Genomic DNA, 20,759 nt, shown 5'->3' with positions numbered 1-20,759 from the left:
TCTGGCAGTGGTACCAACGGCTCCACTTGTTTAGTGTAGCTGAGTATTAGAAGATCAAAACCCTAAACATAACTTGAGCTCAACTACAGATCTGTTTCCCTGACAAAGCAGCTGTTTTTTCAAGCACACTTTCAAACAGCCTTCTCCCTCCGGGAGAGCAAGTTATTGCTAAAAACTTCCTTTCCTGCGCTGTCACACTGTGTTTGAATTCCGACACCACCTTCTTTTAAGCTGAACTGGGTTAAGGAATAAAGTGGTGGTTACTCTAAAGGTGCTGCATGACTGTACTCTGTCTCTCTGCTCGTCCTGGTGCTCAGCATTACCAGGAGAAAATGAAATCCTAGTCTTTGGAACACTGGAGAGTCTTTTGCTGTCAACTTCTATTTCAGCATTAGAAATAACCTCCACAGGCCACGTGATTTTAAATAACTCTATTATTTAAAGTATTAAATTATCCAAATGATTAAATTATTTAAATTATTATTTAAATTATTTTACATTTTAAAAAAAACAACTAGGAGACCTCCTGTAATTTAGCCTAGTAGCTGGTTTGCCTCTCACCACACAAGTCATGCAATCCGGCTCATCTTTTTGCTGGAATTTGTTAAAAGAAAGGCTCCTTTTATAGCTACAGTAAGTCGAGCCAGTCAATTGTAAAAGAAGTGCTTTGGTCTAGCAATAATAGACTGTTCTTTCCTGCAGCAGATCAGCTGACGTCAGCAAGTCTGCGCTCTGCCAGGGCGCAATCAGCAGTCACTAGGGAGCTCTGAACTCAAAAGTCATCGATGCTGCAGAATGATGCAGCTTACCTCCGGCGTGGTCACGCTCAAACCGCAGTACTCCCGAATACAAAGCAGTTCTCCAAGACGCTTTTAAACCTTCTTGGTTCAACTACATCACCTGAAGGCATCCAGGATACACCTCCGCACCCCGAGCAAGACAACCTCCGACAAGAAGCTGCGCTTTACGTTTTTAACATGAAAAACATAGCTTATATTGGGATGTAGACGAATGGCCAGCCCGACCCCGGATAACCGGCCTCGTCCCCGGCGCCGTGCGCAGAGACAACACTCCCCACATCACGGCTGCCTGCGGCCCCTCCCAGCGCTGCCTGCGCCGGCTGATAAGGTCAGGCAGAGAGAACCTTCCAGACGGTGCGGGCAGGAGGAACGGCACCGGTCGGCTCCTGCTCGGAGCCCCAGCCCTCCAGACAGCCAAGGCAGACGTCATTGCAAAGACATCCCCAAACCAGTGGCTCTTAACTATCCTGAAGGCACTTACCACTGTACTTTTATGCTGTAAGACTAAGTTTAGGAAGCCACTCATCAGCTTATGTCTAACTAAAAAAAAAATAATCAGAAATGCTTCTTTGCACTGTACCATTGGGGTGGTATTAAAAAAAAAGCCAACAAAAAGAAGTAGTAAATTTAAGACAAAAAAACCACACCAACAAAACAAAGTTACTACTCTCATCCTTCAATCTAAAAGATTAGGCTTCCCCAGATGATACAAATAATACAAAGGGTACACTAGAATTTGCACAGGAATATCCAACTGCAGATATCTATAGAGAGCGCAGTGCAACAACGATGATGTCAGCAACATCATTCAAGTTCGGGAAACAGCGGTACCGAGGTGGGTTAAACAGGAATTACAGCGGTGCCACCAGGGCAGACACACACAAGAGCTGTCAGCATTTCCTTTACCAAAACATGTTTTCGGGGATTTAAAAACTTGAATGTAAAACACATTCAGCGCTATACAGATGATTTTAGCATATTTGTAAAAACAATTTACATGAAGCTTAAAGAATTAAAGTCCTTTGCCTGAAAAGCAATCAGATATCAGTATATAAAGATCACTATCTTAAGATGTAGTAAAATAATGACTTTCTCTTAAGACAAGTCCTGATGTGTGTTACATATATTCAGCATATGTACCCCTAGTAATAGCCTGTAACATGAGTACTTTCCCTGTTAAAACACTCCCTGCTTCTCAAGTATGCACACATGAGCAGCTTGATGCATTTTTTGGTGTTCATCGATATTATGCATCTTAAGTCTTGTCAAAAGAGCATTTAACCAATATTGGCTACTCCCTCCTAGGGAACGGGAATGGATTGCTGCTCTTTTTTTCTTTAAGCAAAAAAAAAAATTAATTCTAATAGCAGATGTGAAAATAACCTTCAAAAGGAAAGGACAGAGGGGGAAAAAAATAACAAACACTTTTTCCAACTTTCATTTCGTCCATTCACAGCTTCCTCAAAACGCTAGGGAAGGAGTAAGCCACTACGTATGTCGCAAGCACAAAAACACCGTAACTGCCCAGCTTAGTGCTAAGTCAGTATGTACTAGTACAGCAGGTAAATAAAAGAGAATCCTTCTGAAAAGTACGCGCAGCACTGGCTCCTGCTCCTGTGAAGGGAACTGCGTGAGCATATTGTGTTACGAAGAGGTAACCGAAGGATGTCATATCATATACCCTGTACTAGAGAGGTAAAACACTACTGACACAAAATTAATGCCCAGTTATTTGGTTTGTTATGAATTCAAATCTACAAAATAAAGACATTTTAAGGGTGGACTACATGCAGCAGAACCCCTGTGTCCAAATACTCCTGGTTAGTGTTAAGGAAGGTCACCTACAGCCTCAAACCTCTACAAATTCCAAGCCAGAAAAATAAATCAAGCGCTGCAGTACAAAAACACAAGATGTGTTGAAGTCGCTCCTTAATGCTGTAGTCTCATACAGACTAACCGCAGCACAGGTAAAATTCAAACAAGCAACAAAATTTATGTAGGTATTACGGTGACAAAAAAACTGCAGCATTAGAGAAAAAAGAAAGGTATATTGTTTGAACTAAGGCAGGCAGCAAAGCTAGTGATTCAGGCTGATTAGAGGGTTTGTGCACAGCCTTTACTATGCACTTTCAAAATATGGAAGACAATTAAAGACCTGTTTACTTTTATGCATTTAGTCTTAAAATTTCAATTCCACTATTCAAATAAGAGCAGCTGAATTGCCTATCTGAATTTGGTGCCTTTATGTACAAGGTTTTTTTGGCTCTGTTTTGTTTTTAATATCATTGCAGACTTTTAATAAAAACTATGCAGTGCTGGCAAGGACTGCACTCTGCCGAGACTCCTGAGAAAGCAAATTACCTTGACTGCATTGCAGAAATGCAGAGTTTACAGGTAATATGATATTATGTAATTAACCCCAGCATTTTTCATTCCCATTTGTTATCTTTTCATCGTAATTTTAATTGCAGTACAAACATTTACATTACTATCATTTCCAAATAAAAGCTAGTTGCTTGTGTTACCCAGCTGAAGTTTGGTCCATACATCCTACTTATTTTGCCATCACTGAATGGAAAACACCACAGCTGTATGAACAGTTACAGCACAACAATACAAGGGTTATGAATTTGTGCAAGTGGATGGAACACAAACCAAAGCCCATTTCAAATGCATAATGTTCTACAATGTAAGTCTTACCATGGTTGATTTTCAGATGCTCTATGTAAAAAGATACTACTCAAGTACTTTTTAAAACAAAAATCTCTTAGAAAATTAATCCACCTCAAAACACAATCATACTGAGCTATAACAACTATAAAATGTTCACACATCATGCATCACAGACAGAAATTAGGAAATTCAAAGTATTAAAGGAAAGGCAGATCAGACTCAACACTGAAGTACAAATAAAACACTTTCTATATAGAACAAACTCTGAAATAAATGGCTTTCTGTTACAAATAGGTCATTGCAATACAGGCAGGCAAGTATGGCGATGACACTTTCATGCATTACGTAAAAATACCTGGACTTTGACTTTACGAAACGATGACAACATGATGGAGGAATGTAGAGTCTAAAAGGGAGGGGGAAATCAAGATAACATTCAACTAATGACTAGCATAAGGACATGGTTTAATTCTTTTTTCTTCTAAGTGCATATTCTGTCACAGTACACGTTTCATACATTCCTTTTGGTTCCTTGCCACATACAACAATTTGGCATTATCATTAACACAAGCTATTGCAAGCAAAAGACTTCCCCATGCAAAAAAGGTTACAAATATCAACAGGAAAACTTAATTCATTTGGTGTGTATTAACCTTCCCAGTTAGTTTAAAAAAAAAAAAAACAAACCACTACCATAATCTGAAGGTCAAAACAGAGAGTAAAGAAAGTTATCTGGACTTGGCAAATGACACTTCTTGCTACAGCATAATCAGGTGGCGTGGCTTAATTTAAAGACACAAACTCAGTAAGAAGGTTTTGTATATAAATATCTACAAAGATTTTTACTTTCAATTACCACAGTAAAAAAACAGACAAGTAGCAGTTGCGACAGAATTATGCAGCTGTTAAGTGTGCAAAATAAACTCACTGAATTTTTAACTGAAAATTTCCTTGCCTCGCTTAACCCTACGTTTTCCCCACTGAGTACGCTGCAGTCCCTGAAGCAGTTCACGGACAACTGCAGTTATGTGCCTTTGTGCCTGCTGAAGCTAGCGCATCTCTCTCGTCGCATTTGCATAGTTTTGTGCGTATCAGTTGCAGCAGCGAGAAGGCAGCTTGCCACTCCATTTGATCCATGGTCAGTTATGGGAGCACAATTCTGAACTACGCTTGGCAATCTCCATCAACAGCCCTGCAATCTGCTCCACCCCATTTTTCTGCTGCCTACACTCCAGGGACAAATGGGAAAAACAAACTCCCACGTTATACTAGCATGCAGTGGAGAAAAATTAGGAATTCATATAATTTCCTCCAATACAGGGGAGGGAATTAATTGCCCTCAAAAAGCAATATATTTATGAATGAAACAATTAAAAACCCATAAATACATGAAGTAGACAAAAATAACGCAGCAAAGATACTAAGTTATTTGCATTAAATTATTAAGGTTAGTTATAAATGTAATAGTTCAGAAATAGGAATTTCGCACCAAGAGGTACCACCCTGTCTCAAGAGATTCAAGGCTTCTCCTACGTTTCTGCCATGCAGGAGAAGAATGTGTAAAAAATGCTTAAAACTCAGTCTTTGACATTCAACATTTTTGTTATTGTTGCTACCTTTTTTTGGTTATTAAAAAAATCCCAACCACAAATACATTTGCTAACTTCATCAACTATGGATCTCAAAGCACAACATCTAAATCTGATTTTAAAATAAGATTTCTATTTCAACCTGACCAATATGGGTGTGTTGGGTATTTTTCCAACAGGAATAGAAATCAATTGCTTCTTGTGAACAATGTAACCTGCTATCTTGGTTCAAATATTTTCCACAGCTTAACAATTCCATTACTACAGTCACATATCTTGCACACAATGCAGCAGAAAGCATCCCGTTCTCAATCTTTTGTTTATTATTTTCTCTGCACAATTTATAAATAATGATAAATGAAGATTTAATGTAAGAACTCATTGCTAGTTGCATTCAAATGCATAAAAATGACACAGTGTGTTTTAATATTCGAACAAATCTGAATCCCTGACCACAGCCTTTTGGTGAACACAGTCATTGGAATCTTCTGGCACTTTGCTAAAAACAAAATGCCAAAAGAAAACAGATTTTTTTTTTTTCACAGAAATATACAGAACCATTTCAGGCTGAGTTGGTGATTTTTTCTTTTTTTTTTTCTCCCTAATGTGTTCATTCACCATCTCCAGACAACTGCTCTTCAGAACCTATTTAAATATGTATGAAAGACTGCTCAATAGTCACGTACATTTCAGACTGGCGCACATAGCTGTTTTATGATAAAATAGCTAGTAAAAATCCTGAAGAGTCAACACAGATCTGCTGAAAAAACAGACAGTTATAATCGCTTATGCTTTCACTTAACTATCGGGGCAAATGATTACCCTATTGGTGTGTATTTATGATCTAGCAATGTAGATTTACATCACTGTAATCAGATAAGGGGTATGTGGGCAACAAATTGAGAAAAAAATTCTCTGTCATTACTTTGATTTATGTTAAATTAAGTAAAATAAAATAAGAGAGTTAATCAGGGGAGGTACAAATCCCCATTCTTTTAAGAAGGAAACCGTAGTGCTTGACCTATATACCGAAATGAAACGTATATGGAAGGCACACAGGTTGGGAGGCTTTCTTTTAAATGTCTTCCTGCTTGGCCGGGCAACTCTGTTGTGCAAGCTATTTAGGTGTTCATCGTTTCACGCAGCTATCTGTCTCCTGGCGAAAAGGTTCTCCAGCCATCACCGAAACACCCAGCCCCTCCATCGCTCTTTTCTTCTCTCCCCTCACGCACACTCCCTTCTGCATCTCCTGACCTTGGACAGGGCTGGGCTGGCGAGAGCCGAGGGAAGCCATTGCTGTGCCATGAATCCCCTCCGCCCCGTTTACCGCAGAGCGCCAGGTTCTCCGTCTCCCACCCGGGATTTCTCCTCGGTGCGGGGAGGCAGGGTTTTACCGCAAACCTTACCGGAGCGAAGGGAAGGGCGGGCAAGGCGGGGGCCTCTCGCTCTGCCCGCAGGGATGGAGATCCGCTGTCACTGTTATTTACTCGCCCGCTTATCCCCTCCCCAGGGCACTGAATGAAATTCCTGCCGCGGGTCGAAGCTGCCCAGGGCGGATCCCGCCGCTCCTCGCCCGCCTACCCTTTATCCGCGCTGCGCCCCCGCCCTTCCCTTCCCTCCCCTCCCCCGAGGGCCGCGGAGAGACCCCGGCTCTGCGGCCGCGGCCCGGCTCTGCGGCCGCCCGCAATTAAAAACCCCACGGCAGCAGCCGCGGCCGCCAGGGAGGGCGAGAGCGAGCGGTAGCCGAGGCGCCGGGAGGAGCCCCCGGAGGCAGGGCCGGCCTCAGCGAGGCGGCGGCCTCAGCCTTCCCCGCGGCTGAGGGGAGCGCGCACCCGTACACCTGTCTCCGCAGCGGCGGAAGGCGAAGCGGGTGTGTGTGTGTTGGGGGGGGAGGGTGGGGGGGCCTCTATCTACCCGAGTGGGGCCGGAGGAAGGCGAGCGCGGCCCCCGCAGCAGAGCGCGGCGCCCACCCCGCCCGCCGCCTCACCGGGTCGGTGCGCAAATCTCCCCCGCCGGCTCCGCGCCCTCCGCCACGGACGCCGCGCGCTGCCTGCGCCCGCCTTTTTATAAGGCGGCCCGGAGATGACGTCAGCGCCGCAGAACGGTCTCCCGGCTGGCGGAAAGGGCCGAAGGGCTTCGGAAAGAATCGGGAGCCGGGAGGGGTGGGAAGGAAGGGCCCCACCCACCCGAGCTCAGCAGGCGAACTGCGGGAGCGGCGCATGCGGGCAGAACCGGAGCGAGCCGAGGGGTGCCGGAAAGAGCCGAGAGGCGGGGCAGGGCACCCGAGGATGACGCCGAGGGGGGCGCGGGGCGTGTGTCCCCGCTCAGCAGTGGCGGGCGTTGGGCCTTTGGCCATTGCCTCACCGCCCTTCACCGGCCAGCCTCGGCCCCGGAAAAAAATACAAGATTACTTTAGGAATCTGTTAAAATGTCTGTGCAGCATGGAGGCAGCTGGGTTTTCTGCCCGTTCTCCTCAGCCAGGGCCAGCTTGGGCTCCTGAAGGCTAGAGCTGAGGATGGGTGATAGGCCTTACCATTTAAATCAACAGGCCAGACTCAAAGCAGCAGCCTCATTAGTTTTACATGATTAAAAATAGTGTGGGTAAAGCTGTTTTTTTGAAGCAGTGTGCGGTGTCACAATCACAAAGCAGCTTGGCAAGGACAGAGCATCAAAAGGCTGCATACGCCTGTCAAGAGAAATCTATTTTTGAAAAGTCAATGCATAAATTCAAAAGAAAATGAGACCTTAATACACTCTCGATGTTTAAAATAGACATGGCAAAGAAATTAAAAAAAAAAAAAAAATTAGAGAGAGATTAAGAGGCCTGGTAAGGCAGCAAGAACTTTATGGGATCAAAGTAATGAGTAGGTTTGAGTGATTTTTGTGTTAATAATATTCCCTTTTATAAAAAAGTACTTGAATGTAAAAAGCACACTTGCAGTGACATTGCATCGCAACCCGTGGGACTGCCTGGAACTACTGTCTCCAAGGAAGAGTCTGACTCACGGCAATTTTAACGCCTCTCGTCCTGAATGCCCAGCATTTTCACATCTGAGATGCTCTCCTTTGTCATATTTGATATGAATATGCGTATGAAAATACCATGAATACATGCATAAGGACCTTATTTGCACTGCATCTTCATAACACCAAATGGCTAACATTCAAAACTGCTAAAATGACAAAAAACAGAATTGCATAGTACAAGTCAACAATCAGTTCAATCAGTAGATACAATCTTAAGCTTCACCTAAAAATAAATATTCATTTTTAATGATTCTTCTGAAGTCCACTCATTACTTACTTAGAAATGTTTAATAACGTTTTTGAAATAGCATATAAATATCTAGAAGTCCTTACTGAGGCAGAAAAGGATACCATGTTTGTTATTTATAAAAATATACTTACATTCCCTGCCCCCCCTCGTAAATGTTAGAAAAAACCTAGTACCTGTCAGCAAAAAAGAACAACACTATTGTAGCTTGTACATACCATCAAATCCCTCCTTGTGTTTTGGCACTGGCAGACAATCGTTTCTAACAGACAGTACCAATTACTGTCCTGGCAAAGTGAGTTTCCAGTATAATGGTAGATATGCAAGATGTAATTAAAACATTTCCACTCAGTATAAAAAACCCCAAACATTTTCAAGTATACTAATGAAAGCTGTATATTGCTTCAGTGTTAAGGTAAAAGGATACTGGAAGGAGATTTCCAGCATCCCAGAACAATCACCAGTAACACCAGTCTAAAGAATTCCAGAGTTGGTTTACAAAATATATACATCAAATACAAATTTAATTTATTTACCAGTCAATTTTAAAAAGTCAAGGTTAAAGGTTTTAAAGGCCTGAATTCTAAAGTACATGTTACAACCTTTTCTAAAAAATCTCAAGAGAACCGTATAAAAATCAAATTCAAATTCTCATATGTCCTCAACTCTGCTTTCTACCGCTTCAAATTATGATGCCTCTAGGAATAACAAAAACCGGTCCGGTAAAAATAATAGTAATTTTAACTTGCAACAGTATATTGCAAAAATAACGCACTACCTTCTAAAACTCAGCAGCAAATTTTCTCATCTTAGAGGCCACCGAAATAGTTCAAGGACAGTGCACCATAAATCAGACAAATGTCCCAACACTCTGATCTCCCATACGATCTCTCTCCTGTATTCATCAAGGAGCTGTAGATCTTCTTGACCATTCCTCTACAGAATATATAGAAAAAACAAACCGCATCAGCTTCAGATTAAAAAGCAAAAAATCAAACTTTAATATTAATTTAAACAGATTTCTAGAATTAACTACTCTCAGAATAACCCACCATTGGTACAAAAGTATTACAGTACTTGATACATAAAATACTGTGACACTGATAAGGAAGAAATCCATTTACATAAAAAGGGCCTTTATAAAATGTACCTTAGGTAACCCAAGCATAGCATTTCCCCCTCAAATGATGGCAGAGCATCAGCAAAAGTGCTCAAATTAATGCATCATTTTGCCCCTTTTTTTTTTTTAATAAGAAAATTGATTATTAGCTTCCATCCATCAGATGGATAATGGACACAGAAATTCCGTAGTTTCAGGAACTCTGCTCTTCCCCCATGAAGTTACTATTATCCATGCAAACCTTTTAAAACAGTGAGTCTACCTCCCTTAAATCAAGAGTACTGCCTCTTGGAGCAAAGTTGCATTCGACAGAGGTAAGTGTCAACACCGCTAGGCCAAATGCCTTTACTAATCTCACTGTAGTTTTAAAATGTTGAGACAAATAGGATGCAAGTACATCAGTATAATTAAAAGATGTAATAAATACAAAAATAAAGTTCTAGTGCTAAGTTTTTGAGATCGATTACTTTGTTAAGACTTCATAAAGCTGTGAGGTATTTTCACTTCTGTGAACAGAACAGCACTGTGCAAATTTTCAATCCAAGAGAATCTCTGAAGGTCATCAGGATACTACATTTAAAACATCTTCCGTATGTTCAAACATATGAAGGAAAAGTCTTCAATTTTCCATAATTTACTATACAAGAACTTATAAAAATCCAAAGCAAAAAATGATTTCCAATTATCTCCAACAAATTAATCACAAGTTTGTTCTGCCCAACAGAAATCTTGAGGAATTAAACATTAACAGACTGATGGAATATTTTCTCCTCATTCCCCTTTATACAAAATGTATTTATTTTGCCTTTACATGTAAACAGTAAGCCAGGTCTTAAAGCACTGACACCCAGGGGGAAAGAAATGTAAACTGATTTATGATCTCCAAAAGGAAGACTGCAGAGCGCCCTTTGGTAATGGAATTTCCTTCTGCTGTAGGCATTCCTAGTGGGGAGAGAAAGACAAAGGACAAGAGAAAAAGAAATGTTTATCTTAATTTGCCAAATTTTGATGGCTCTTACTGCACACATTCAAAGCATTGCTAATAAAATGTACCTAAATTAATTTTGAAATGAAACTACAAACTCTGAAGCTATCATATTTTAAGATCATAATCTAAGTCAGCATTCACAAAACAATTTAAATGATCAGGTATTTTACAGTTTTGCAAGCTTTCCCCAAAAAAAAGCAGAATACAAGGCTAAACAAACACTACAGAGAGCGGTTCAAAGTGTCTACTTCCTCATGTATCTAATCAGGACAACAGATAAAAACAAGCAAACCACTGATTAAAAAAAAAATAGCTGTTAGAGAAATGACTCAGCAGAATCCTCCTCAACCTGCACATCCTCTCTCACTGCAGCTAGTCTCACTGAACTTCACTTATAATCAAAATATATTTTCACTGAGAAAAATTAGATGTGAGGTAAGAAAGAAGCGAGATGCTTGACATCATAACTATCATTAAGGTAATTCAGTAACTGAAAAGTTACAAAAGACGGGTTACATCATAGTGACGGGTCTGGACTGTCAGGTGTGCTGCAAGCAGCACCAGCCTCATTATCAGAATGATGCATATATCAAAAGAAGGGAAAAAAAAACAAACCCAAAACACTTGAAAACTGAAACCCCCCTGCTTTACCTCCAAGAATTGCTTGAAACGCATTAAAGAGCCCATCTGTCCAGAGCTGGTAATTGCTTCAATTCTGCAAAAATAACAGCATGTTTCAACATCTGCTTAGAATGTTGGGTTTGATTTACAAGTGGGTGGGGGGTGAATGGCAGAGATTGGAAAAGATGGGACGAGTCATTTAAGAGCAAACGCTCACAAAGTAAAAAACAAGGATTATTTCACATTCCTAACCACAGATATCATACCTTGGGAAATAATCTTCTCGGATAAGCAACATCATTTTCCAGAACTGAACCTGATACTGTTTCATGAGAGCGTTGCCACACACCTATGGTACAGAAATCCACAAAGACCATGTTCCACAACAGGGTTTCAGACTAACATGACAACTTCAGTGAACCTGTCCAATATCAGCCACTTAATATTTTATCCAGACGTTTAAAGAAACATACCTACAACAGAACAAGCAAATCCTTTAAATGCCATTACTGCTAACACAATCACCTTTTTTTCTTGTTGACTGTGTGGTGGCCTCTGATACCAATCTTTTGTTATCCTTCCTCTCGCTCCAGTCTCCCTCCAAAAATAAAAGCCTTCCCTAATACTATTTGCTAGGGCATATTGTGGTCATTTCCCCATCTCAGTTACTGCAGTGTGGATTCCTCAGCTTTCTTCATACAGTCAGTTTGCAATATGAATGTTCCTCAGACTTCACCCCTGCTAACAGAATCACCATGGTGTATTTCACTTTGCACTTTACTTTCTCATTTCTACTTTTAAAGTTCTTTAGAAGGCATTTGATATGTGCAGAAGCCACTTGTGTTCAACAGTATTTATCTCCCCTGACCTCAGCCTTTAACTTTGGCTCTTACTTAGCATAGCCCAATACCCTAGGATATAGGATCAGGCTCTGTCCTTTTCAACCTGAAAGGCCTGTCCTGTTTTATGAGTTAATTCAGCTGGAAATGTCACAGGACCTCATTGCATTGTACAAACTGATGCCAAGTGCTTAGCAGACTTTATTCTTAGAGGACCATGCAACTATTTTTAAAATACCAGGAACCTTAAATGGAACCAAATACAACAACAGAAGTTGCATGTGTAAAAACTGCAGTTTTTAAATCATTCAGCTCCAAAGCTATGTTTGCAAGAACATGGAAATATTCACATGCCTTTCTGAAGGAATAAGGACAAGTTAAAAAAACCTGCTGTTAAAATCACAACGAACATCACCTCAGCAATCCCTTCAGAAACTGTTACCAGTTTAGATCCCTTTAACTAACAGTAATCTACATTATTTACCTCCAGAAAATCAAAAAGAAGTGTAGCTGTCACATCTGCCAGAGGCTCCATATTCAACATCTGAGCAAGCCAGCGCCATCCATAATTCAGCCCATGAGGATGTGTCTACAAAGCAACAAAAAAAGCTACCCACCACTTGTTTTACAACTTGCAAAATGCTATTATTAAAACAGGCAGTTTTCTGATTTACTTTCTGCTTTATAAAAGTTATTTTACAATAGCTTAACATAAAACTTGATCATTATGAAAATATAAAGGAAGGAAGGGTCTACACTACAAATTACTTTGCGTTGCTTTGTTGTTTATGGTTATGCCCATGTCCCTTCAAATATATTGTGAGCTGGTTTAAATTCAGCACACCTTAACTACAAATCAAGTTTACAATACATTTAGTAGACTCTTGGGATAGTACCAAGGTTCTAATTACAATGCCATACACACATACCCCTTGTTTGTTTCCATAAGGCCACCGGAGTTGAATGATAGCAGCATAAAGACGAATCATTCCTGACATTCGTTTGAGAAAATGGTCTTGCTCTTCGATCTTAGAATCCTTAACTTGATAACCAAGCATCCTAAGTATCAGAAGACATTCCAGTATTAGTACAGCAAAACACATTGAGTCCCTGCAGTTCTCAGCTTACTTTAAGTCAACTGTACTGAGAACAGGGATACACTAAAACCATACAAGAATTATTGCAAAGCCTAATCATTACCCTCTGGATCGTATGTTCCCCTATTTTATAACATGGAGAATATTTAGGATCTGTACTGGATATTTCAACCTGAATCAAGCCACGGCTATCAACTGTTCTTTGCAAAGGACAAGGAAAAAAAAAAGCAAAAGAACACTTCCAAAGCTGAAGAACACAGCATCCTCCAGGGAAACAGGGTCAGGGGAGCTGCACACTTGTGAGTGAACCTCCAGAGGCTACACCAGCCTGTCACAGTGCCTATGTAATCAGAGATGGGGAAAAGTGGAGTTCACTCAGAAGAATACAGTCTTCACCCTTGCACGGTTCATGCTGAAGAAGTCCAGTAATAAATTTACCTCTGATAATCTTCCATAGAAGTCCCCTCTTTCAATGCAGGGTAAAATGGCACAGAATAGGGGCACTTTTTGTGCAGATGAGCTAGAAAGAGGTCACCAACTCGAGGGTGTATTTCCCAGATTCCTGAAGCCACCACAGCAATTGGGAAAGCTGCATCACGGTGAGAAGCCACTTCTTCTTCTCCTTGATTCTGGATGGAGGGGAATGGAAGTCAGTCCCCACCCCTTCAAGCCATTTCTCAGACAGAAAAAAAAAAATCCTCTTTTTTCTGTAATTAACCTCTACTAAAGGATTCTAATGTCTCCATGGCTATGTAGCCAACCACAGAAAAGCTGACGAAGCCCTATACCCTCAGCTCCCACAGAGGATGACAATAAATGTTGGCTCAGGACATAAAAAAGGGGTTAGAAAATACAGGCACAAAGTGCAAGGCTGCACAGACATTTTCACTCCAAACAATCATTTTCAAATGTTTACAAATCAGTCACAGGTTTACTCCATAGGCTAGTTTTTGCATATATTTGTCACTGCAGGGACAGAAAAAAGTTTCAAACCCCCAAAATTTAGCAAATAGAGAAAAATACTGCCAACTTCAAAAAGCAACCTAAACAATGACACTTCATTTCTTGGGAGGTGCTAACCACACAGCAGGGACAGAAGTTTGCCTCTTGGGCCTTAGCTTCCCCCTCCCCAGTTCTGCCAAGATGTAAGGTTTTGAGCATATAGATAAAGTTTTGTGATAGACCATAAATTAACTATCAACTTATTCTCTACTAACACTGTACCTAACTAGTTGAGAATATGTAACATGTAAGCCTGAAATTTAAAGTAGTCCTTCCTCCTGGAAGAGATAAAATAGGGGATGGGAAGGAAAGAAAAACTACGTTCTTTCACTTTTTTTTTTGTAATCCAAAAAGCACTTTCTCTAATTAATATGAACATTAATACATGCAAGCTAAACACCTAGTAATTTTGTTCTTAGCAGTTCAATATAGAGGACAGTGTCCAAAAGAACTTCTTAAAGCACTATCTACCTTTGCCATCCCAATAAAGAGAACATTTCCTCACCACAAATTTCTCCGCAAGTTTGTAATAAACAAAATCCAGACCCTGTGGATGCTGAGTCACTGATACAGTTCGCCCTCCACTCTGAACAGGCTTTCCAGAGAGCAGGTTATTGATCTTGTCAAATATCTCTCTCAGTTGAGAGCCTGCAAATGTGTAAGGAATGTATGGAAACAGAAGATTAGGAAACAGTAGACAAGCCTTAACCAGACCACATTAACTTCACAAAAACTAGACCTACATCCTGAAGGGCAAGGCATCTCAAACTGCTTGTTTGCTACATCTGATTAAAGAAACTTAATCGTGATGAAGCAAGATGCCTCCGAGGGAAGCGACAGACCTTCAAAACATAAGCAAACACTGTGCTGCAACGACTTGGACTGTATGCATACCAGCTTTCTGCTGGAGGGATAATTATAGCAACATTGGATATGTTGTGCCCTACTAAAATCTTTACAGCAAAAGGCATTTCGGTTGGACTGGGTTCTTGGCATTTTCCTGACCTGCTATTCTGGAGATCTGGCTCACAGGGATCGTAGCTGCTTTCTGCAAGTCTGTTTTTATCTTCTTAACCTGCAGAACAAACAGACCAACAACTTCAAAAACCTTTACAGACAAGTAAACTACTATGATAGTTCCGATGAGCAGATTGTTAACAGAGGCTGCTAACTTGAATTTTTTTTTTTTTTAATGAAAGCTGTCCTACTTTCCCTAGAAATTAAGGTCATCACGCTTCAGCAGTATCAATCATTTCTTCATACCTCATTGTTGTCTTTGCAGTTGCTGATTCCACTGAAAGAAGCAATGCACTGCTCAGCAGCATCTTGAAGCTGCTGGTACCACTGCATGGTACTTTCTTCTGCCTTAACGTGAAGACCTGGTATTTCAAAACAAACAGCATAAGACTAAGAAAGACCCAAAACTCTAGAAAACCTTAAGAAAACTTTTTAAAAAATTGCAAGGAACTAACAGCTGCATGAGTGCTTTTTTCCCAGAATTTAGTTTAGAAAGTTGCGTTCATAAATGAACAATGACTTTGCAAGCTATACTGGAGCCCTCCTTCTTCAGCTCAGTAGGATATATGCAGGATATCTGCACTTAACTTACGCTCAAGAACGCCATTTCAGTGGTCTGTCCTTGCATGTTTTGTCCTATCATGCATTACCCATCTACACTCACAGGAAGGCACAATGTTACTCTCTAATTTTCCAATATATGACATACTGTCTAGAAAGAGCAGCTTTTGCTCCAGTTAATACAGTCAATTCATGCTGCATCAGTTTCATTTTGAAAGTTTGCTGCCAGCAGTCCTATACCCATTTTGCTAGTTGTGCTACAAGTAAAGCTTACGAGAAGGTATGTCATCACAGCAATAAGATTCCAAAGTAGTATTTAGCCTAACAGTAAAAGAGTGTGTAAAGGCGGGGCGGGGCAGGGAAGATATGAAAAGAAAGAAAAAAAAAAAGCCTAACCAACCTTCCTTCTGCTGCTTTCCCCCTGACTGCTGTGCAGGGGCAGGAGTCTGAGCCTTCATCTGCTCTTTTTTCAGTAACTCTTTCTGCTTTTGTCTCTCTTCCTCTTCATCTCTCCTCCTTTTTTCTTCCACAGCCGCAGCAATTTCTTGCTGCATGCTGGATATCAACCCTCGCATCTCCTGCAGCGCTCGTTCAGTATTGGCCACATCTACTTGAGTAGGGAAACCTCTCTGTCAAGAAACAAAGGAGGTAAAATAACATCAATCTTTTGTTCTACTATCTGTAGACCAATGGCAAGAGCAAAGAGCCTTTGAAGCATTAGCCTTCAGATAATCTGGGAGCCAACTACACATTTTATCCTCTTTGGTGAAAGTATCTTCTTCTCCTTTATTTGTACATAATATTGGTCATGACATTTGTAAATCATGTTAGTCCATGACGAACTTGGACAACAAAAATCAATAACACACTTTTACAGGTATAAGGGAACACCAATGCAAAGCCTTGACAGCTTCCTCTGCAGAAAGCCAGCTGTGACAAGCTGGAACAGAGAATTAGCCTTATTATAGTGTTTTATTTTTCAAGGTTTGTATCCCACCTTTACTTAAAGAAAAAAATTTTTCAAGGAAACCTGCAAAAAGGCTTATGAGTATAGGAGAATCGTAACGTGCTCAGTATTTAACAATTTACAAACCATTCCACTTTCATGGTTGTCTTAAAAAGGAACTTTACAGCATCAAGAGTTTAAAGTACTTTAATATTGAATCTTTCTCTGGTAGAAATCCTTATGAATTTTTATAAGCCATTTTCAAGAGAACAGCTAAAGTGACACAGAAAAGAATTCTGCTTTTAAATTAGATGCTTTATAAGACAACTATCTAAAAACATTTCTGCGACATCTTAATCAACAGCCTCGTAACAAGCTGCCTTTATAGGCAGCTACAGGAAGCCTTATGAAGGAATGAGAACCAAAGTTAAGAACAACTCTAGAGCCTCTACCTCACTTGTGGTGCGGATGAGTCCTGACACCAGCCCACAGATCTGGTTGCCACGATTACTGTATGCAGAAAGATCGATTCTTGGCAAGTCTTTGTGTCTGTAATTGGGATCAATCTGCTGGTTAAGCTGCAGCACTTCCTCCTGGATGGAATAAAGGCGACGCAATCTTTCTTGGCCCTCTTCCTTACGCAAACGCTCCAGCTCTTCCTGACGCTGCCTCTGCTGCTCTGCCTCACGCAGTTTTAGGTTTAACACCTGGGGATAAAAAGACACAAAAGACACAAAATACTTAAGTAACTCCAGTTTTACAGGTCCTTCCTAGTCCGATGACTCTAGCTTTACAGGTCCTTCCTGCTCCTACAACACGTGTGCCTCTACTGCCTTTCCACAGCAGTGCAGCAGGTGTCTAGGACAGCACCAGAAAATATATTCTCACTCCACAGGTGCCATGTAAATACAAATAAATCAATTGGTCTTTCCAGTTCCCATTGAGTAGTCACAGTCTGTTATGAAAGACAACTCTTACAAGTCTCAGACCTTTGCTCTGTGTCGGTGTTCTTCCTTCAACTTCTCTTGCTGTCCCTGAGCCTCCTTTGAGCTACAATACACATAAAGACAGAAAAACTGTATTCAAGACGTGCACAAGTCAAAATACAAACAAACACACAGCAGGTTGCTTTTAAAATAAGCCAAGCTAAAGGAACTTAAACTGTCACAAATATAGTCTTTTTCTAATCATTGAAACCTCAACAGTAGCAGAGATCTACTCTGAAAGACAAACAATAACAGGATAGTTAATGTAAGAAAAGTAGCAGGTAAGGTTTTCAAGCACAAATGACTAGCGTAGAATTATCATAGACACAAGAATTAATCCTCACTTTGATTAAAAGCTATAACATTTTAAGGATATCAGAGCTAATCTCACCTCTTCTCCATTACTTCTTGCAAATCTTGGAATTCCTGATGCTGCTTTAGCTCCTTCAGTTCATCAAAGCGCTTCAGTTGTTCACTTGCCAGGTCATAAACTGCCCTCACCATCTGCTCTTGCTGCTCCTGCCGTTGCCTTAGCCCCTCCTGCAGATTGCAGAGGTGTCAGAAGCACCAGAATTTGGACAAAAGAAAATATAAATTAAATTGCCCGAAGTGGACCAACATTTAGGATAATTTACTGTCCTGCTACTTTTACCAGAACATTGTTATATCTGGTTATGTAGTTCTCCTGTGATTCACATACACCCTCAACTTTTTTTTTTTTTTACCTTTCCTTTCAACCTGTGCATCTCTTCATACATCCGAATGCAGCCTTCAACTTCTGTAACTTTAGATGGCAGAGCTGCTGGAAAGACTCCTTGATCCATTTCCAGCAGATTGAGGTCATAATTTCCCTGCGTGGTCAGCATATAAGCAAAATCAGTGACTGAATACAGTATCAGTAACTCACGGAGGAAGCGTCTTAAACTGCACATTATTTGTAGAGAAACAGACAAGGGAGTCAAACAACGCACAACTTTTTAGAGTAGCCATATACCTGAGTAGCGTAGCCTTACCATTTTGAGTATCCTCTAGCACCATCAACGATATCCAGCAACCTCAGCATATGAGGTTGGGATAATTACTTTTGCCAATCACTAAAATTGGGAGCAGAGATATCAAGAGCCTATAGGACATTCACGAAGGCTAACTGTCACCTAGAAAGGCTAAACAGACTCCCCATGTTCTCTTAACATTCAGTGAAGGTGTTACACCGGAAGAAGTCAAGACATGTTTATACTTTGAATCATTCTTCAGGAGGAGTCTTCAGACTCCCTCTTGTAACTTTTATCAGATCTTGCTGCTTCACCAAGATGTCTTCCTCACAGTATATTTCTTAAGCCTCCATGGGGACAAGATGATGCAAAACTTTGCTGCTCAGTATCATCGTTATGTGGTGAAGTCATCATTTAATGCATAGCAACAGACATTTGTTTTTTTTTCCAGGTGCCTCATCAAGTTCATTACCTCCACAAGTCAGCTGCTCACTGCTCAGCTTCCTACCCTTTCGCCTTGCAAAAAGGAGCCACAACACATCTCAGTCATTCAAAGGCTCCAAGGAACCCAAGGGGGTACTCACAGACTCTTACAACAGGCCTGATCCTTTTCTGTGACCTTCCCTCCATATGGATGAATCCCATACTATTAATCCACAAAACCACACAGCTCCAACTAAATTTTCCTTAGTTATGGTGAAAAATGGAGTTTGCTTTTGGCCTACTATAAAACGTTTTATTCTATTAAAATCTTGTTAATATCAATTTTACCATGACCTGTTTATCCTACAAAAAGTTGAAACTAAGCACACTTTTCCCCATAAATTAAGAGAGCACAAACCAACCTTCATCAGACAATTTATGGCAGCAAGTTAGCACATTTTTTTCTCACAGCTGCTCACATATTGATTATCATCAGAGACCTACCTTTGTTTCACTTGGCTCTATAGATGAAAGTGGTGAAGAGCCTGGGCGGCTAGCAGACGTGACCTTCTCCAGAGAAGATGACCGGTTTGTGAGGGGAGTGGATTCTTTAGGCGTTGAACTTCTGGAGGGTGTGATTTCTTGGGCTGATTGCCCAATCACTCTGTCTAGGACCCAGCCAGAATAAGGAGACAGCACAAGAGGAGACATGCATCCTTCCAAGACATCCTAGAGAGAAAACATTTTCTGTGAATGCAAAACCTATCAAGAAAACAATGAAACATTAACGCACGTTGAAAATATTTGCACAGGTCAGCAGGTGCTTTATAGTCGTGGCTCAGTACCCCATTTACTCATTTCTTCTGCTTTTATTTTCAACACTTTTTCCAGGTTCTCTTACTTTTACAGGACAGCAGGACTGCCACACTTGAATCTTCTTCTGTAACACCTCCTCCTCCTCCTCAAACCCTGCACGATTTAGCCAGTACGAAGGCGCCAGGCCCCGACCCGCTGGCAGGGGTGCAGAGGGGCCCAGCCGCTGACTGGCGAGGAGGAGCGGGCAGCAGAGGTACCACAAGAGCGATTTATACATTTCAAGCCCCCAGGGACTGTCAACGAGACAAGGAGTCAATGCACCACCGCCGGGGCAGCGCTCGGAGGGACGAGTCACGGATCTCCCCCTCAGCCGCCCATAGCACATACAGACCCTTGTGAGCAAAGCAGGAGCCGCGGCGGCCCGGGGGCTCTCAGCCGCCCGCCGGAAGCGAGCTCTCACCTCATCCTGGAGCCAGTGGCGGCAGTAGCTCAGCTGGCCCTTGCTGGAGGTGCGCAGAGCCGCCAGAGTCTCCCAGCGGAGCTGCCGCGGCTGCATGGCGACCCGCTCCTGGGCGCCCGGCAACGGGCTGACCCCGCCTTTCCGCTTCCGGGGCGCCGCCGGCCTCTTCCTGCGCGGTGTGGAGCGGGCGCTAAGGGCGGATGCTGCCCCCTAGCGGGCAGGCGGGGCCCTGCCTCTCCGCGCCGAGACCTAGGGCCGCGGCTTCGAGTCCCGCGGGAGGTGCCGCGGCGCGGAAAGGGGCAGGGCCGTGCAACAGCGGCAGCTTCGCCCATTTTCCCTATTCTATGTATTCTGGCGGCGGAGCTCCGGGAGGATGCACTGAAGGCCAGCCTGCACTGCAGCACTTATCCCGGTCTGCAGGGCAGGGAGAGGCCCTCGCCTTAGAACATGGGAAGGGGCTAGAGCATAGGCTGCCTGCACAAACAGCCCTGGGAGGGGTTTGTTTTTCCAAAATAAGGGACAGAAGAGCCTAGAGACAGCACACGGAAGAGGAAA

The 20,759-nt window shown here is 41.8% G+C and overlaps 2 protein-coding genes across 2 annotated transcripts in view; both read right to left on the bottom strand.

The window, feature by feature from the left end:
• SPTAN1 (spectrin alpha, non-erythrocytic 1) overlaps nt 1–3,861 on the bottom strand; it is a gene marked incomplete at its 5' end in the record, with an annotated part of 49,324 nt that extends 45,463 nt beyond the window's left edge. The window contains 1 exon segment of the mRNA XM_082008797.1: nt 3,829–3,861. Coding sequence (XP_081864923.1) covers nt 3,829–3,861 — 33 coding nt within the window.
• Nucleotides 3,862–10,329: 6,468 nt separating this feature from the next.
• On the bottom strand, nt 10,330–20,300 carry GLE1 (GLE1 RNA export mediator; the record flags this gene model as incomplete). Its single annotated transcript, XM_082008839.1, has 16 exons — nt 10,330–10,398; nt 11,096–11,159; nt 11,332–11,414; nt 12,389–12,493; nt 12,834–12,963; nt 13,440–13,630; nt 14,509–14,651; nt 15,009–15,078; nt 15,267–15,382; nt 15,982–16,210; nt 16,980–17,234; nt 17,517–17,577; nt 17,905–18,053; nt 18,239–18,364; nt 19,433–19,657; nt 20,205–20,300. The coding sequence occupies 16 exons, from the start codon at nt 20,298–20,300 to the stop codon at nt 10,330–10,332; spliced, it is 2,112 nt and encodes a 703-aa protein (XP_081864965.1).
• Between the last annotated feature and the right edge of the window lie 459 nt (nt 20,301–20,759).

Source organism: Phaethon aethereus (assembly GCF_964289735.1).
Source record: "Phaethon aethereus genome assembly, chromosome: 20".
In the NCBI taxonomy this organism is placed as follows: domain Eukaryota; kingdom Metazoa; phylum Chordata; class Aves; order Phaethontiformes; family Phaethontidae; genus Phaethon; species Phaethon aethereus.
Note: the sequence above shows the minus strand (reverse complement) of the source record. Positions and strands in the feature narration are given on the sequence as shown.